The sequence below is a fragment of the Heterodontus francisci genome, chromosome X (assembly GCF_036365525.1).
Source record: "Heterodontus francisci isolate sHetFra1 chromosome X, sHetFra1.hap1, whole genome shotgun sequence".
NCBI lineage: Eukaryota > Metazoa > Chordata > Chondrichthyes > Heterodontiformes > Heterodontidae > Heterodontus > Heterodontus francisci.
In genome coordinates this window covers 1849290-1864830 of record NC_090421.1, presented here as the reverse complement: position 1 = coordinate 1864830, position 15541 = coordinate 1849290, and the positions used below count along the sequence as shown (strand labels likewise).

Sequence of the window (15541 nt, the reverse complement as noted above, 5' to 3'; positions counted from 1 at the left end):
CAGCAGCTGGAGAATTTAAATTCAGTTAATTAAATAAATCAGGAATAAAAAGCTAGTATCAGTAATGGTGACCATGAAACGACTGGACTGTTGTAAAAACCCATCTCGTTCACAAAGGTTCATTAGGAAAGGAGACCTGTTGTGTTTACCCTTAGATAAGTGAGGGGGAGGTGCCCTCTCCAACTTTTTGAAATCTAAAATTAAAAGGTCTTTGCAGCTGGGCCACCATTGTGGTTGGAAGGTGTGGCGGGTGGCAGGGTCCCTCCACAGGGTGGCCTGCAGCTGCAGCTGAACCCAGAGAGGCAGCAACAGCCTTTCTAAGCCTGCCTGGAGTGCTGGACGCCTGGCCTGGTGCCAGGAGGCCGCCTGCAGGCAGCTGCCGTATACCCCGCCATCTGCGAGGATCCAGTCGGCCTCTGACAGTAGGCCTAATAAGCCTTTATTTAGTTTAATTGGCGACCTGCCCGCAGGTATCCCTGCCACCCAACCCCAGCAGAATGGCCCAGGGAGGGATGGAGCTGGCATGCTGGCCAGCGGCACGAAATTCCATGCCCGTCCCCATCTCTGTGCCTGCCCCCATTGGGGGCTAAAAATACAGCCCATTGTCTGTCACTTGATCATGAGACAAGAGATCTTGCCTCAAATAATAAAAAAAACCCAGAGTGCTTATAAATTGGGTGGAATATCAAAGATTGATATCTAAGGGTAAATCTTTGTGCCTGTGATAATTCTAGCCTGTGCTCGTAGCGAGCCAGATATCTTGGTAAAGGCGGGAACTAGGGAAATACACTCTGCAGTTTTGGAAGAGTGTTGAACCATTGGTGTATAATCAGTCTGTCATCAGAACCCACATCCCAATTAGTTTATTATACTATAATTCAAATAAATGATCCAGTCAATGTGAAATGATGTGCACAAAACCCCACTTTTTCCCTCCTGCCATGGTGAATAATACTCTAACCTGTTATGCTACCAACCAACCCCTAATTGTGTTTTTTTGGTTCCCCAAATCTGTCTTATTATATAGAGCTTGTTAGATCTTATAAATGTGCTTAGTTAGAAACTATACATAAAGGTTTTAGAAGTTTTAGTGTAAACAGAGAACAGGAAACACTGAACAAAACAATAATGGCATCACCATCAAGAATTCTAGTAAACGATGTTTGGGGATTGTGGAGCATTGTGATAACACAACCTCGTGTGACTGATTATAATTACCTTAAGATTTCAGCTGCAACAGCAGACCATTGGTTGGTGTTCTGATTATCACTACTGCAGAGAGCACATTGCGTTCTGAACAAAACCAGCCAACAATTCTCCACAGAACTGAGAACTTTGCTCCTTCTGAACAAAACCAGCTAGTATCACTCTCAAAGAACAGAGTGAACCCATGAAACTACATCAAAATGAAGTTTTGAAGAAAAATGCCCGTTTCTTTTGCTGTCCCACACAAAGTTGTATCATTCCCTCTTTATCAAGTAAACAGTCTTTTTCAAAAGGAAGAAACGTTAGTTATTTTGCTAACTATTGCTATATCTGAAACTGCACATAACTATGGTATAAATAAAATAGCCTGTGGTTACCTTTTCTGGTATGGTATTTATATAATTTGCGAACCGGCCTGAAGATAGCAGCACACAAATGTCATCTGTCAATACACACACTCAGTACTGTATCTCACTCGTCTCCTGGGATGATTTCTTTATTTAATTTCAAAGGATTCCCCAAAATATTCCTACACCTAAAGGAGAAAACTGCCCAATTTCCTCCTAACTGTTGGCAGATAATATAAAGTTTCATTTACAAGCAGAGGCATTATTTTTTTTTCAGGGAAGCACTTTGTAATGCAGAAGGCCTGAGCTTCTATACATCAATTGAAGAACTGAAAAATATTTGGATCCCATGTTCTATCAAGATGAAGCTCACTAAAAATAAGGAGCTGGAAGTCTCAAACTGGACTGAAAATGAAGGCGTATGTAACTATTTGTAGGCTTTTATCCCTTGATGTATCTTTTCAAACATTCGATTAAAAGATTGATTTTGATGTCTAAATATTTAGTGTAGATCAAAAAGGTAATCAAAAATTAAATCAGGTGGTGGAGCTGTATTTATTAGGAAAGCTCATATAACCAGGTCATGGTCTCAGTTAATGGAGTTAGAAAGCAGGGGCTAGGCAGTTGGAAAAATCAAAAGGTGAGCTGCTGTATGTGTTTTAATGGCCAGTTACAGAACAGCTTGAGTTGAGATGTGGAAGTAGATTATGTGCACATCTTTTTCTAAAGACAGGGTGGGGGGGAATGGTGGGGTGGGGGTAATGTCTCTTCCATAACATGTGAAAAATGTATTTAAGGGCCATAATCTGGAGAAGAGACTGTTTAAACAGGAAATTGTCTTGACTATTAATTTTGCAGTTGATCTTGTTAATTTTTCTAGTTACAGAAATGTCTGCAGTGTTTATTCCTATAAATTATTATACAGTAATATGAAATTTGGAGAGTAAAACCATTAGCATTTAATTGTGGTTATGCAAGTAACTCACTTTTGCACAGTGAAGTGCATAGGTACTGTTGACTAAACTGAAATACTGCAGTACCTGTTAAAACTACTAGAGGGAGCCTTGATACTTATACAGCTCATTGCAAGCCTAAGTGGCTGAAGCTTGGTCTCAGTGTTAATGCAAGGTGGGTCCTTGTAATATACTGGAGGATTGGAATATTCTGTTCTAGACCCCTGTCCCTTCCTCCATTGTGGCTAGTAAAATTTAATACCACCCAGCTTCAGTTTAGTTGTAATCGATTTCAAAAATGTTGTCCATTAATTTTATTTAATGCTACTTGTTGCATCCTGTTTAGAAATATATTGTTTTGCATGCCCTCCCAGAGATTCTTAAAGGGATTGAAAGTACCTTGTGTTTATGGACTATGGACAATGTATATTTTGCATGTACTCCTATGTTTCCTATAGGAGTTAGTAAGAATGCAACTTAGAATTTAATTTATTTGCAATCAAGATACTGGAAATGATTTTTAAATGTACCTATGAACATACAAATTAGGAGCAGGAATAGGCCACTCAGCCCCTCGAGCCTGCTCTGCCATTCAACAAGATCATAGCTGATCTGATTGTAACCTCAACTCCACATTCCCACCTATCCCCAATAACTTTTTGCCCTCTTGCTTATCAAGAATCTATCTACCTCTGCCTTAGATATATTCAAAGACTCTGCTTCCACTGCCTTTTGAGGAAGAATTCCAAAGACCCCCTGAGAAAAAATTTCTCCTCAGCTCTGTCTTAAATGGGCGACCCCTAGTTCTAGATTCTCCCACAAGGGGAAACATCCTTTCCACATCCACCCTGTCAAGACCCCTCAGGATCATATGTTTCATCAAGTGGCATCTTACTCTTCTGAACTCCAGCGGATACAAGCCTAGTCTGTCCAACTCTTTCCAGGTATTAGTCTAGTAAACCTTCTCTGAACTGCTTCCAACGCATTTGCATCCTTCCTTAAATAAAGAGACCACTGCTGTACACAGTACTCCAGATGTGGTCTCAACAATGCCCTGTATAACTGAAGCATAACCTCCCTACTTTTGTATTCAATTCCTCTTGCAATAAACGATAACATTCTATTATACTTGCTGTACTGCATACTAACCTTTTGCGATTCATGCACTAGGACACCCAGATCCCTCTGCATCTCAGAGTTCTGCAATCTCTCACCATTTAGATTATGTGCTTTTTTTTTTATTCTTCCTGTCAAAATGGACAATTTCACATTTTTCCACATTATACTCCATTTGCCAGATCTTTGCCCACTCACTTAACCTGTCGATATTCCTTTGTAGCCTCCTTATGTCCTCTTCACAACTTACTTTCCTACCTATCTTTGTGTCATCAACATTTCTGTAATTCTGATTTTCCATATTTTAACAATTTAAAATGATTAAAATTCTTTTTGAAAGAATAGCCGAACTCGACACAGGTAGTAGACAGATTGTATTTGAGGCTCAACCATGCCGTTTTACAAATCTACATCTCTGCAAAGGGGACAAGAAGGGAAACACTGTGAGTTAGAGACCAAAACCTCAGGGCTGTGCTGAATAATTCACTGAGTGGTCTGGGGGAGGGAGGGAAGGGAAGAGATCTGGCAAACATTAATTTTAAAGGTGTTTGGAAACTATGCGTGGTTTCCAATATCCCAACTTTATAGTTTAACTTTTAACAGCTCAATTTTATGTTAACAATATAAATTGATTTTAAAGAGAATTTTTTTTAATGTTTTGGAATATTTAGCATCAGAAAGCTGCTTTTACTTATCAGTGTTTTTTAAAGTCAGAAGCATCAATGTTGAGTTTAGTGTTTATTCAGTATATTCATTTCCAGTACTTTCAAACTACAACCCATTTGTTATGTAGAAGTCATTGACCAGTCTAAGGTGACTTACTGTTTACTTTGGTCCTGTTATGTAGCTGAGCCCTTCAGAAGATGAGGAGAACACCTACTTGTATGATCTGGTGGTGACCGTGGCCCACATTTTAGATCCTCGGACTGGTGGCAGTCTTGTGGCTCATATTAAGGTTGGGGAAACGTATCATCAGCGGAAGGAGGTATAATATGATTTAGGAATTTAGGTCCAAACATGTCTTGGAAACTGGCATATTTTAGTGTGTCAGTGGTATTACCAGGAGTAAAGGGAGTTAAGGCACTTTGTTGAAAACTTTGAATTTTGTCTATGAAATGTTCTATTTGCTTCACTTTTCTAAACAAAACCTTTTTTTTTTATCAAGCATTCAAAATCCAGGATTGCTATCAGTTTAGCTGAAAATATATTTCTATAATTAATGAAGTGTTTGTCTGGTATAGTTTGTATTTCAAATCATGCTGAATGTAATTGCAGGGAAACTTCTTCCAAGCACTCAAATGCTTCCCCCAATCCCTACCCTGCCTTAAAAATTGTAGGTAACAAAAAATGTAGTCAGTTTTATTTTTATGGATGAATATCTCAATTCATGGTGATTATTTGAAAGAGTCAGTAAGATCGTCTTCCTTTTCTGCCATGGTGTTTTTGCTGCCAGATGTCGTCTTCACCTGTAATGAGAGTGGTCAGTTTTAGCCTGCTGTAAATTATGCTGTTACCTTGACTGCTGTACCATGTTTTATTAGAGAGGGAAAACATCAATTTTATGAAATATAAAGCAGTGAAATACTGTAAGATGCATTATTTTAGGATCTTGGCAGGTCATCAGTTGACCTTGATGTGGCCAGCCCCAAAACTCGTGTCCAATTCTTTACAAAACACTGGACAGATAAATAATCTCAAAACTTTGTGAAATTTCAATGAGCAGAGGTAGGGATTTGCCAAATTGCAGTTGCCAATTTTAAGTTGTGAGCGACCTTTCCATTTTTAGAAGTCATGCGTTTAACCGCTGAACCACCACTTTAGACCATAGATTTTTTTAAACTGGCTCTTTGGACTCAAGTCTGTATCAAAGCATCACTGAGGGCATCAGATTCCTGTATTCATTGGCTTACTAGAATACTGTTTTTGTTGCTGTATGTTAATAATCTCCACAATGATTGCACTGTTTTCCTTTGGGTAACTGGCGCTGTTTTTGGTATTAGGACAGGGACCCCTGGAAATGTGTTGATATTTGTTAATTTCCCCAATGCAGTAATGTTTGAAAACTGCTGCCTTAAGCCAGCGTTTTAATATGCGTATCTCATGCAGTACTTTTATTTTTCAGGGTGTCACTCACAAGCAGTGGTATCTGTTTAATGACTTTCTCATAGAACCAATTGACAAGGTAATAAATGATTCGTGACTCATTTTTATCTTTTTAATGGTATTTTGAAACCATGTTGAGGGGGGAGGGAGAATTCTGCTGTCCCCTATTTGTAGCAAAATTTAAAATGCATTCTTTGTGTAAGTTTTGCAATTTTGCTCTAAGTACCAATCAGAAATCTTTCTCCATGATGGGTTATGTAAATACAGGTTAATTCACTTGCTCTCTCCGCCCCACCCCACCCCAATGTATGTTGGTAGCCTAGTGGAAGCAAACAGCTGTATCGATATTACTAATAAGTGCCACTACAATCAAGAGATATCCAAAACTCCACATGGGGCTGAGTTTCAGATTGTGGTCACTGCAGGGAAATGTGAGTGGAGCCAGGAGCTTCAACATGCAGAGAAAAGATCACTCTGACACCATTTCTCATGACTTAGAGTTAATTAAGTTGGGGGTGCTGCCAAAGAGATGCATGGCCACAGAACCAAAATGTATTTATGTTTATTGGCCCCAGCTATGACTAAGTGAAAAATCAAGTGGAACTGTGCCAGAGTAATGTTTCAATGTATGACAAGCTTCCAATGTTAGCTGGCTGATTGGAGGTGGTGGAGGTGCGGGCGGGAATGGGTTTGTTGTATGATTGCCTTTAAGAGTGATGTCCCTTTAGGATCTTTGTATGCTAACAAGCTAAGTACCAGGATGTCGTCATGTGACTCCAAGCCAGAGTCACTCTGCAACTAATACCTAGAGGAAGGTTCTGTAAATAATTTGCTCTGTACTGTACATAATAGTTCAGCTGTTAATAAACCTGTTTGAGATCTTCAGCATAACTGGACTCCACGCATCTCATTTATGTTGCATCAGACAACATAAAGACCTCATTACAGGGTTTAGGTCTAAAATGGGGGCTAACAGCTTCCCAGTCACTGAGGATAATTGTTGGACATCACCTAGCGGAAGGTTAAAGAGCAACATTGGCAAGAGACCTGTTTAGTAGCTCACCTGACTAACCATTGTCGATTGTTGTAAAACCCCATCTGGTTCACTAATGTCCTTTAGGGAAGGAAATCTGCCATCCTCACCTGGTCTGGCTTACACGTGACTCCAGACCCACAGCAATGTGGTTGACTCTTAGATGGGCTCTGGAATGACCTAGCAAGCCACTCAGTTCAAAGGCAGTTAGGGTTGGGCAATAAATGCTGGCCTAGCCAGCGATGCCCACATCCCAGGAACAAATAATTTTTAAAAAACTTAAACTAGAGTACCAGCACCTGCCACAGGGGAATCTAAAGAGAGAATTCTTTTAAATGGGAGACCAGTAAGAATTTTTTGAATATTGTTGAAATTGGGATTTGTTTAAATGTCCGGTTTTTTTCTTTACAGTGTGAAGCTGTACAGTTTGATTTGAGTTGGAAAATCCCCTGTATTCTGTACTACGCTAGACGGAATCTGAATTCGAAGTACGATTTAACCAGTAGGTAACATTTAATTCAAGGACTAACGGAGAGCCGCAAAACATTTGCAGTGAAATTAGTATCTTTATTACAACAGCTCTTCTTCAAATCCCCATCCCATGTCATTCTATCCCACTCATGCCAACCCTATCATGCCATACCCATCCCATTACTTTCATCCCTCCCATATCATCCCCATCCCATATTCTATTCTTCCCATGCTGTGTGCACCCCGCCACCCCCTGCCATGCCCAATTTCTCCAGCCAGGGTAACTTTGTTGTTGGGCTCCCCTTACCTTCCGCTGTTGGTTTTCTCGACAAACCAACACCGCCCCAACCCCCCATCCCCACACATCTGCAGCCACCAACCATTGACAGCCGCATGGGTGTCATGTGCTCTAGTCCTCCCGTGCCTCTGTGTGCCAGGCCCCGCCCACCAAACCAACCCACCGACCAATCAGAAAAGTGCGGACAGACAAAAACTGCTTCTTATAGATTGCTGACTGGAGAAGAATAGGATCATCTGGAAGAAGCCCAAATCTTCTCCACCCTCGTTACATCATAGTTTGAGCATTGCTTTGCATGCTGCAGTTATCTGGTTGTTCCCTAACAGTATATGTGTAAATTTGTAAGAGCAAGTGGGGCCTCCTGTCCAGTAGCCATATAAGAAGGAGATGCTCCATGATGGTTCAGTGGGTTATGGCGCTGGACAGACCAAAAAATCCCAGGTTTGATGCCTGAGTCTCTGCTGAGTTTGCTAACATCAACTAGGGCAGCAGAAGGGATTGCTACAATTAGCTTCAGCACCTCTGGGCTAGAAAACTGGAAAATCATCTAGAGTCCTCGCTGCTGATCACTATCCATGCATGAAAAATGACTACTTGGGTGAGGTACAGGAAGGTGGTCAGCCCATACACAATTGTAGTCCAGAATGAGTCAGTGTCTTCGGGGGGGGGGGGGGGGAGGGGAGAAAACTGATACAGGGTGAGGGAAACAGAGACTTTATAGCTCATGCTCTAAATTAAGGTTCCGCTACCACCTTTGTTTTTAAAGATAAACTTTTATGCTTAAAATCTATTTTTCAGTAGTTTAGTTGCGAAAGACAAATGTGGGTAGTGTCAGCTGCATGATGGAGCAATCCAATTTATAACCGTTCTCCTTTAACTTTCTGGTGTTTCCTGTGGTATGTTGTTGGTTGGATAACAGAACTAGCAGCTTGTGCTTTGTTTTTCCACAGCATTCTTGGCTCACTCAACTTGCCACAGAATAATACCTTAAACATAGGCCTGTATCAGACAGCCAGCATGTGTTGCATAAAAGAGAAGCAATTTTTATTTTGCTAGTTGCTTAAAACATTGGTATTAGTTGGAGTTCTCTGTCGGCAGCAGAAGGTTTTGAACACTTATTGAAGGATTTTGGTTGTAAACTATTTAAAAGGGATGTTTTTTTTTAAATCAATAAAACAGGCCATTCAGCCCAACAGGTCTATGCTACTGACCTGTTAAGTATAGGTGGTTGGGTTTTCTGTTGAAACAATCAAATGTGTCTCTTGTCTCTGTGCCTAATTCAGTTTGTTTATTTCCCATAATATGTTTTAAATGCAATACACCAGGAAATAATTCTAATATTTTACTAAATAATAAACTGTGTCTTAATCACTTAAATCAGCAGTAATGTCATTTGAGCAGTGCATACAATTTGCTGCTCTGTTCTTGATGTGGGAAGTATAAGGCAGCCATTTTGTAAATGGCTAGAAAGCTGGAGCCCAAAACGTGATTGATTTTGGGCTGCTGCCATTTTTTCATTCCTGTGTCTAACTTGGTATTTTATGAGCTCACATCTCTGTCCTGGGATTGCTGCAGTGTTCCAATGAACATCAACGCAAGCTCGAGGAACAGCACTTCATTTACCGATTAGGCACACGACAGCCTGCCGGACTGAACATTGAGTTCAATAATTTCAGAGCATTACGGGTCCCCCTTTTTATGCTTAGTTATTCTTTTTCCTTTTTTATTTGGTTATTTTATTTTAGGTTTTTCAGTTTGTTTAGTTTGTTTCCACTGTGCTTACCCACTGTTTTGGGTTTTTTAAATGTGTTTTTTGCATGTTTGTGCTTGGAGTGCTCTGTGCTTTACAGTCATTAAAGCCCTCTCTGTACTAACGCTTTGTCTTTCAGCACACCATTAATATATCATTCGCCTTTGTTCCATGACCTTGAGGTCAGTTATTCTCTGTGACCCTGTCCTATCAACACCTTCACCTTTGTTATCTCTTGCCCCACCCCCGCTTTACTTGCTTAAAACTTTTTATATTTCTAATATTTGTCAGTTCTGAAGAAGAGTCTCTGACCTGAAACGTTAACTCTGCTTCTCTCTCCACAGATGCTGCCAGACCTGCTGAGTATTTCCAGCATTTCTTGTTTTTATTTCAGATTTCCAGCATTCACAGTATTTTGCCTTTATTTTAGTATTTCTCTCATACAGTTGAGGTGAATTATCAATATTTTCTAATCTCCAGTGCATATACTGGCCAACAAATTACATGTCTGTTTTATCAGTAATCATGAAATTATTTTCCACTTTTCAGTAAAGAATCCAATTGAAGCTAGTGTTTTGCTGGCCGAGGCATCTCTTGCTAGAAAGCAACGAAAGTGTCATGCAACTTTCATCCCACTAATGCTGAATGAAATGCCCCAGCCCAGTGATTTAGTGGGCTTGGATGCAGAATTTGTCACATTGAATCAGGTACGTATGTTAAACAAATTGAAAAAAAGAGTCAGTTCAGCAAACCTTCCTAGGGAAAGTGTCTTTCTTTTAGGTGCAATTAATAAATTATTTTTATAATACTCCAGTTTTACCGAGAATTTTCTCCCAACACATGTTTTTATTGACCAGCTTTCTGCCTTCCCTCATCCCCCTACCCCAAGTCTAGAACATAAGATAGTGTGGGCAATGGATTTTTCCAGTAACTATTAGTGGACCCCAATGTACAATTGGTGAGTGACAGGCATATATGACTAAATGATATGGTCTTTGTGGAACTGTTTACTGGTGTAATGGGGATACTCTTTAGGGTCAAGGTGTGTTTGAGCAGAGTACAAGGAGCTTTACTCCACATCTGGCCCATGCTATACCTGACCTGTTGGCATTGGGTGGCAAATATTCCACTTCTGAACACTGAATTTCATTGTTTTCTAGTGTACGTTCCCTAATGAAGTCGAATCACCTTTTTAAAAAGTATTTTTAAGATAATTATTTGTAAATTAAGATGTTTAAATTTTATTCCTATTAATAAAGCTAGGGCCGATTGTGTGCATAATTGGGTGTATGACTTGTTTGAAAGAAAATTTAAAAATAGAACAATCTGCTTTAAGTATGTAAATCTTTTAGTCATCTACGAATCCTGCCCAAAGTTAAATGGCACTCTTTTATTTACTGAAGTCACACGTGACTCATTTTGTTGGTTTGTGATGTTTTATACTACTTGTTACTCACAGGAAGAGGCAGAGCTGCGTAGCGATGGAACAAAATCCACCATCAAACCCAGCCAAATGTCAGTCGCCAGAATCACGTGTGTGCGAGGTCAGGGACCGAATGAAGGTGTTCCCTTCATTGATGATTACATCTCCACACAGGAGCAGGTAATGTGATGAGCAGTGGTGGTGCTGATCTTCCTGTCTAATTTGGGTGACCTCTGTTTAGAAGTTGATGTATACAAGTATGTTGTTTATATTGCTAATATAAATTATTAGAGCACTCGAATTAATCTATTTTCAGACCACTATATTCTCACTTCGCTCCTGGGTTTTAAGTCCACTGAGCTCAGATTAATTTCTCTTGGCTAAGCAGAGGCACCAAATAGAGGTCAACCATCTTGACAGGAGGGGAAATCCTGCCAGATCAGTGTGGCACCAACATGGACCTGGCAGCAGGTTGGCTACCTGCCCTTTCAGCTTCAGGATCTGCAGTGTGTGGGGAGAAGAAAGTATCTCTTCTGTTGATTAAATGTTATAGAATCATAGAGTGGTTGCAGCACAGGAGGAGACCATTCAGCCCACCGTGTCTATGCCAGCTCTCTACAAAAGCAACTCAGCTAGTCCCACTCTGCTGCCTTTTTCCCGTAACCCTGCACATTTTTTCTCTTCAGATAATTATCCGATTCCCTTTTGAAAGCCACGATTGAATCTGCCTCCACCATGCTCTCAGGCAGTGCGTTCCAGATCCTAACCACTTGCTGCCTTAAAAAAAACTGTTTTTCCTCATGTCGCCATTGCTCCTTTTGCCAGTCACCTTAAATCGGTGTCCACTGGTTCTCAACCCTTCTGCCGATGGGAGCAGTTTCTCTCTCTCTACTCTGTCCAGATCCCTAATGATTTTGAACACCTCTATCAAATCTCCTCTTAACCTTCTCTTCTCTAAGGAGAACAGCCACAGCTTCTCTAATCTGTCCTCGTAACTGAGGTCGCTTGTCCCTGGAACCATTCTAGTAAATATTTTCTGCACCCTCTTTAATGTCTTCACATCCTTCCGAAAGTGTGGTGCCTAGAATTGGATACAATAGCCCAGTTGAGGCTGCGCCAGTATTTTATAAAGGTTCACCATAATCTCCTTGCTTTTGTACTCTATACCTATATTTACAAAGCCCAGGAAACCATATGTCTTAAGTACTTTCTCAACCTGTCCTGCCACCTTCGGTGTTTTGTGCACATATACCCACAGGTCCCTCTGTTCTTGCACTCCTTTAGAATTGTATCCTTCATTTTATAATGTCTCTCCTCATTCTTCCTCCCAAAGTGTATCACTTCAACTTCTTTGCATGAAATTTCATCTGTTACGTGTCCGCCCATTCACCAGCCTGTCTATGTCCTCCTAAAGTCTATCATTATCTTCACAAAGAACAGTACAGCACAGGAACAGGCCATTCGGCCCTCCAAGCCTGCACCGATCTTGATGCCTGTCTAAACTAAAACCTTCTGCACTTCCAGGGACCGTACCCCTCTATTCCCATCCTATTCATGTATTTGTCAAGATGCCTCTTAAACGTCGCTATCGTACCTGCTTCCACCACCTCCCCCGGCAGCAAGTTCCAGGCACTCACCACCCTCTGTGTAAAGAACTTGCCTCGCACATCCCCTCTAAACTTTGCCCCTCGCACCTTAAACCTATGTCCCCTAGTAACTGACTCTTCCACCCTGGGAAAAAGCTTCTGACTATCCACTCTGTCCATTCCACTCATAATTTTGTAAACCTCTATCATGTCACCCCTCCACCTCCGTCGTTCCAGTGAAAACAATCCGAGTTTATCCAACCTCTCCTCATAGCTAATGCCCTCCAGACCAGGCAACATCCTGGTAAACCTCCTCTGTACCCTCTCCAAAGCCTCCACGTCCTTCTGGTAGTGTGGCGACCAGAATTGCACGCAATAGTCTAAGTGTGGCCTAACTAAAGTTCTGTACAGATGCAGCATGACTTGCCAATTTTTGTACTCTATGCCCCGACCGATGAAGGCAAGCATTCCATTTGCCTTCTTGACTACCTTATCCACCTGCGTTGCCACTTTCAGTGACCTGTGGACCTGTACGCCCAGATCTCTCTGCCTGTCAATACTCCTAAAGGTTCTGCCATTTACTGTATACTTCCCACCTGTATTAGATCTTCCAAAATGCATTACCTCACATTTGTCCGGATTAAACTCCATCTGCCATTTCTCCGCCCAAGTCTCCAACCGATCTATATCCTGCTGTATCCTCAGACAATCCTCATCACTATCCGCAATTCCACCAACCTTTGTGTCCGCAAACTTACTAATCAGACCAGCTACATTTTCCTCCAAATCATTTATATATACTACAAACAGCAAAGGTCCCAGCACTGATCCCTGCGGAACACCACTAGTCACATCCCTCCATTCAGAAAAGCACCCTTCCACTGCTGCCCTCTGTCTTCTATGACCGAGCCAGTTCTGTATCCATCTTGCCAGCTCACCTCTGATCCTGTGTGACTTCACCTTTTGTACCAGTCTGCCATGAGAGACCTTGTCAAAGGCTTTACTGAAGTCCATATAGACAACATCCACTGCCCTTCCTTCATCAATCATCTTCGTCATTTCCTTAAAAAACTCAATCGTTAGTGAGGCACGACCTCCCCTTCACAAAACCATGCTGCCTCTCGCTAATAAGTTCATTTGTTTCCAAATGGGAGTAAATCCTGTCCCTAAGAATCCTCTCTAATAATTTCCCTACCACTGACGTAAGGCTCACCGGCCTATAATTTCTTGGATTATCCTTGCTACCCTTCTTAAACAAAGGAACAACATTGGCTATTCTCCAGTCCTCTGGGACCTCACCTGTAGCCAATGAGGATGCAAAGATTTCTGTCAAGGCCCCAGCAATTTCTTCCCTTGCCTCCCTCAGTATTCTGGGGTAGATCCCATCAGGCCCTGGGGACTTATCTACCTTAATGCTTTGCAAGATGCCCAACACCACCTCCTCCTTGATAATGAGATGACTGAGACTATCTGCACTCCCTTCCCTCGACTCATCATCCACCAAGTCCTTCTCTTTGGTGAATACTGATGCAAAGTACTCATTTAGCACCTCGCCCATTTCCTCTGGCTCCACACATAGATTCCCTCCTCTCTCCTTGAGTGGGCCAACCCTTTCCCTGGTTACCCTCTTACTCTTTATATACGTGTAAAAAGCCTTGGGATTCTCCTTAATCCTGTTTGCCAATGACTTTTCATGACCCCTTTTAGCCCTCCTGACTCCTTGCTTAAGTTCCTTCCTACTGTCTTTATATTCCTCAAGGGCTTCGTCTGTTCCCAGCCTTCTAGCCCTTACGAATGCTTCCTTTTTCTTTTTGACTAGGCTCACAATATCCCTCGTTATCCAAGGTTCCCGAAACTTGCCAGACTTATCCTTCTTCCTCACAGGAACATGCCAGTCCTGGATTCTAATCAACTGACGTTTGAAAGACTCCCACATGTCAGATGTTGATTTACCCTCAAACAGCCGCCCCCAATCTAAATTCTTCAGTTCCTTCCTAATATTGTTATAATTAGCCTTCCCCCAATTTAGCACCTTCACCCAAGGACTACTCTTATCCTTATCCACAAGTACCTTTAAAACTTACGGAATTATGGTCACTGTTCCCGAAATGCTCCCCTGCTGAGACTTCGACCACTTGGCCGGGCTCGTTCCCCAATACCAGGTCCAGTACGGCCCCTTCCCTAGTTGGACTATCTACATATTGTTTCAAGAAGCCCTCCTGGATGCTCCTCACAAATTCTGCCCCATCCAAGCCCCTAGCACTAAGTCAGTCCCAGTCAATATAGGGGAAGTTAAATCACCCACCACTACAACCCTGTTACCTTTACATCTTTCCAAAATCTGTCTACATATCTGCTCCTCTACCTCCCGCTGGCTGTTGGGAGGCCTGTAGTAAACCCCCAACATCGTGACTGCACCCTTCCTATTCCTGAGCCCCATCCATATTGCCTCACTGCATGACCCCTCCAAGGTGTCCTCTCGCAGTACAGCTGTGATATTCTCCTTTAACCAGTAATGCAACTCCCCCACCCCTTTTCCATCCCCCTCTATCCCGCCTGAAGCTTCTAAATCACGGAACATTTAGTTGCCAATCCTGTCCTTCCCTCAACCAAGTCTCTGTAATAGCAACAACATCATAGTTCCAAGTACTAATCCAAGCTCTAAGTTCATCTGCCTTACCTGTTATACTTCTCGCATTGAAACAAATGCACTTCAGACCACCAGTCCTGCTGTGCTCAGCAACATCTCCCTGCCTGCTCTTCCTCTTAGTCTTACTGGCCTTATTTACTAGTTCCCCCTCAGTTATTTGACTTGCTGACCTACTGCTCTGGTTCCCACCCCCCTGCCACGTTAGTTTAAACCCTCCCGAGTGACGCTAGCAAACCTTGCAGCCAGGATAATTTGTGCCCCTCCAGTTTAGATGCAACCCGTCCTTCTTGTACAGGTCCCACCTGTCCCTGAAGAGATCCCAATGATCCAGATATCTGAAACCCTCCCTCCTACACCAGCTGTTCAGCCACGTGTTTAGCTGCACTATCTTCCTATTTCTAGCCTCACTGGCATGTGGCACAGGGAGTAATCCCGAGATTACAACCCTAGAGGTCCTGTCTTTTAACATTCTACCTAACTCCCTAAACTCCCCCTGCAGGACCTCGTCACTCCTCGTCGGGTTCGATTCTGGGTACTGCCTGTGTGGAGTTTGCAAGTTCTCCCTGTGTCTGCGTGGGTTTCCTCCGGGTGCTCCGGTTTCCTCC

At 42.1% G+C, this 15541-nt stretch overlaps 1 protein-coding gene across 5 annotated transcripts in view; it reads left to right on the top strand.

The window, feature by feature from the left end:
* Positions 1 to 15541, top strand: part of pan2 (poly(A) specific ribonuclease subunit PAN2) — a 112863-nt gene that overhangs the window by 50543 nt on the left and 46779 nt on the right. For all 5 annotated transcript variants that reach the window (XM_068024877.1, XM_068024879.1, XM_068024880.1 and 2 more), the window contains exons 18-23: positions 1831 to 1972; positions 4470 to 4607; positions 5745 to 5804; positions 7170 to 7260; positions 9827 to 9984; positions 10737 to 10880. In XM_068024877.1, coding sequence (XP_067880978.1) covers positions 1831 to 1972; positions 4470 to 4607; positions 5745 to 5804; positions 7170 to 7260; positions 9827 to 9984; positions 10737 to 10880 — 733 coding nt within the window. The remainder of the gene's footprint in view (positions 1 to 1830; positions 1973 to 4469; positions 4608 to 5744; positions 5805 to 7169; positions 7261 to 9826; positions 9985 to 10736; positions 10881 to 15541) is intronic.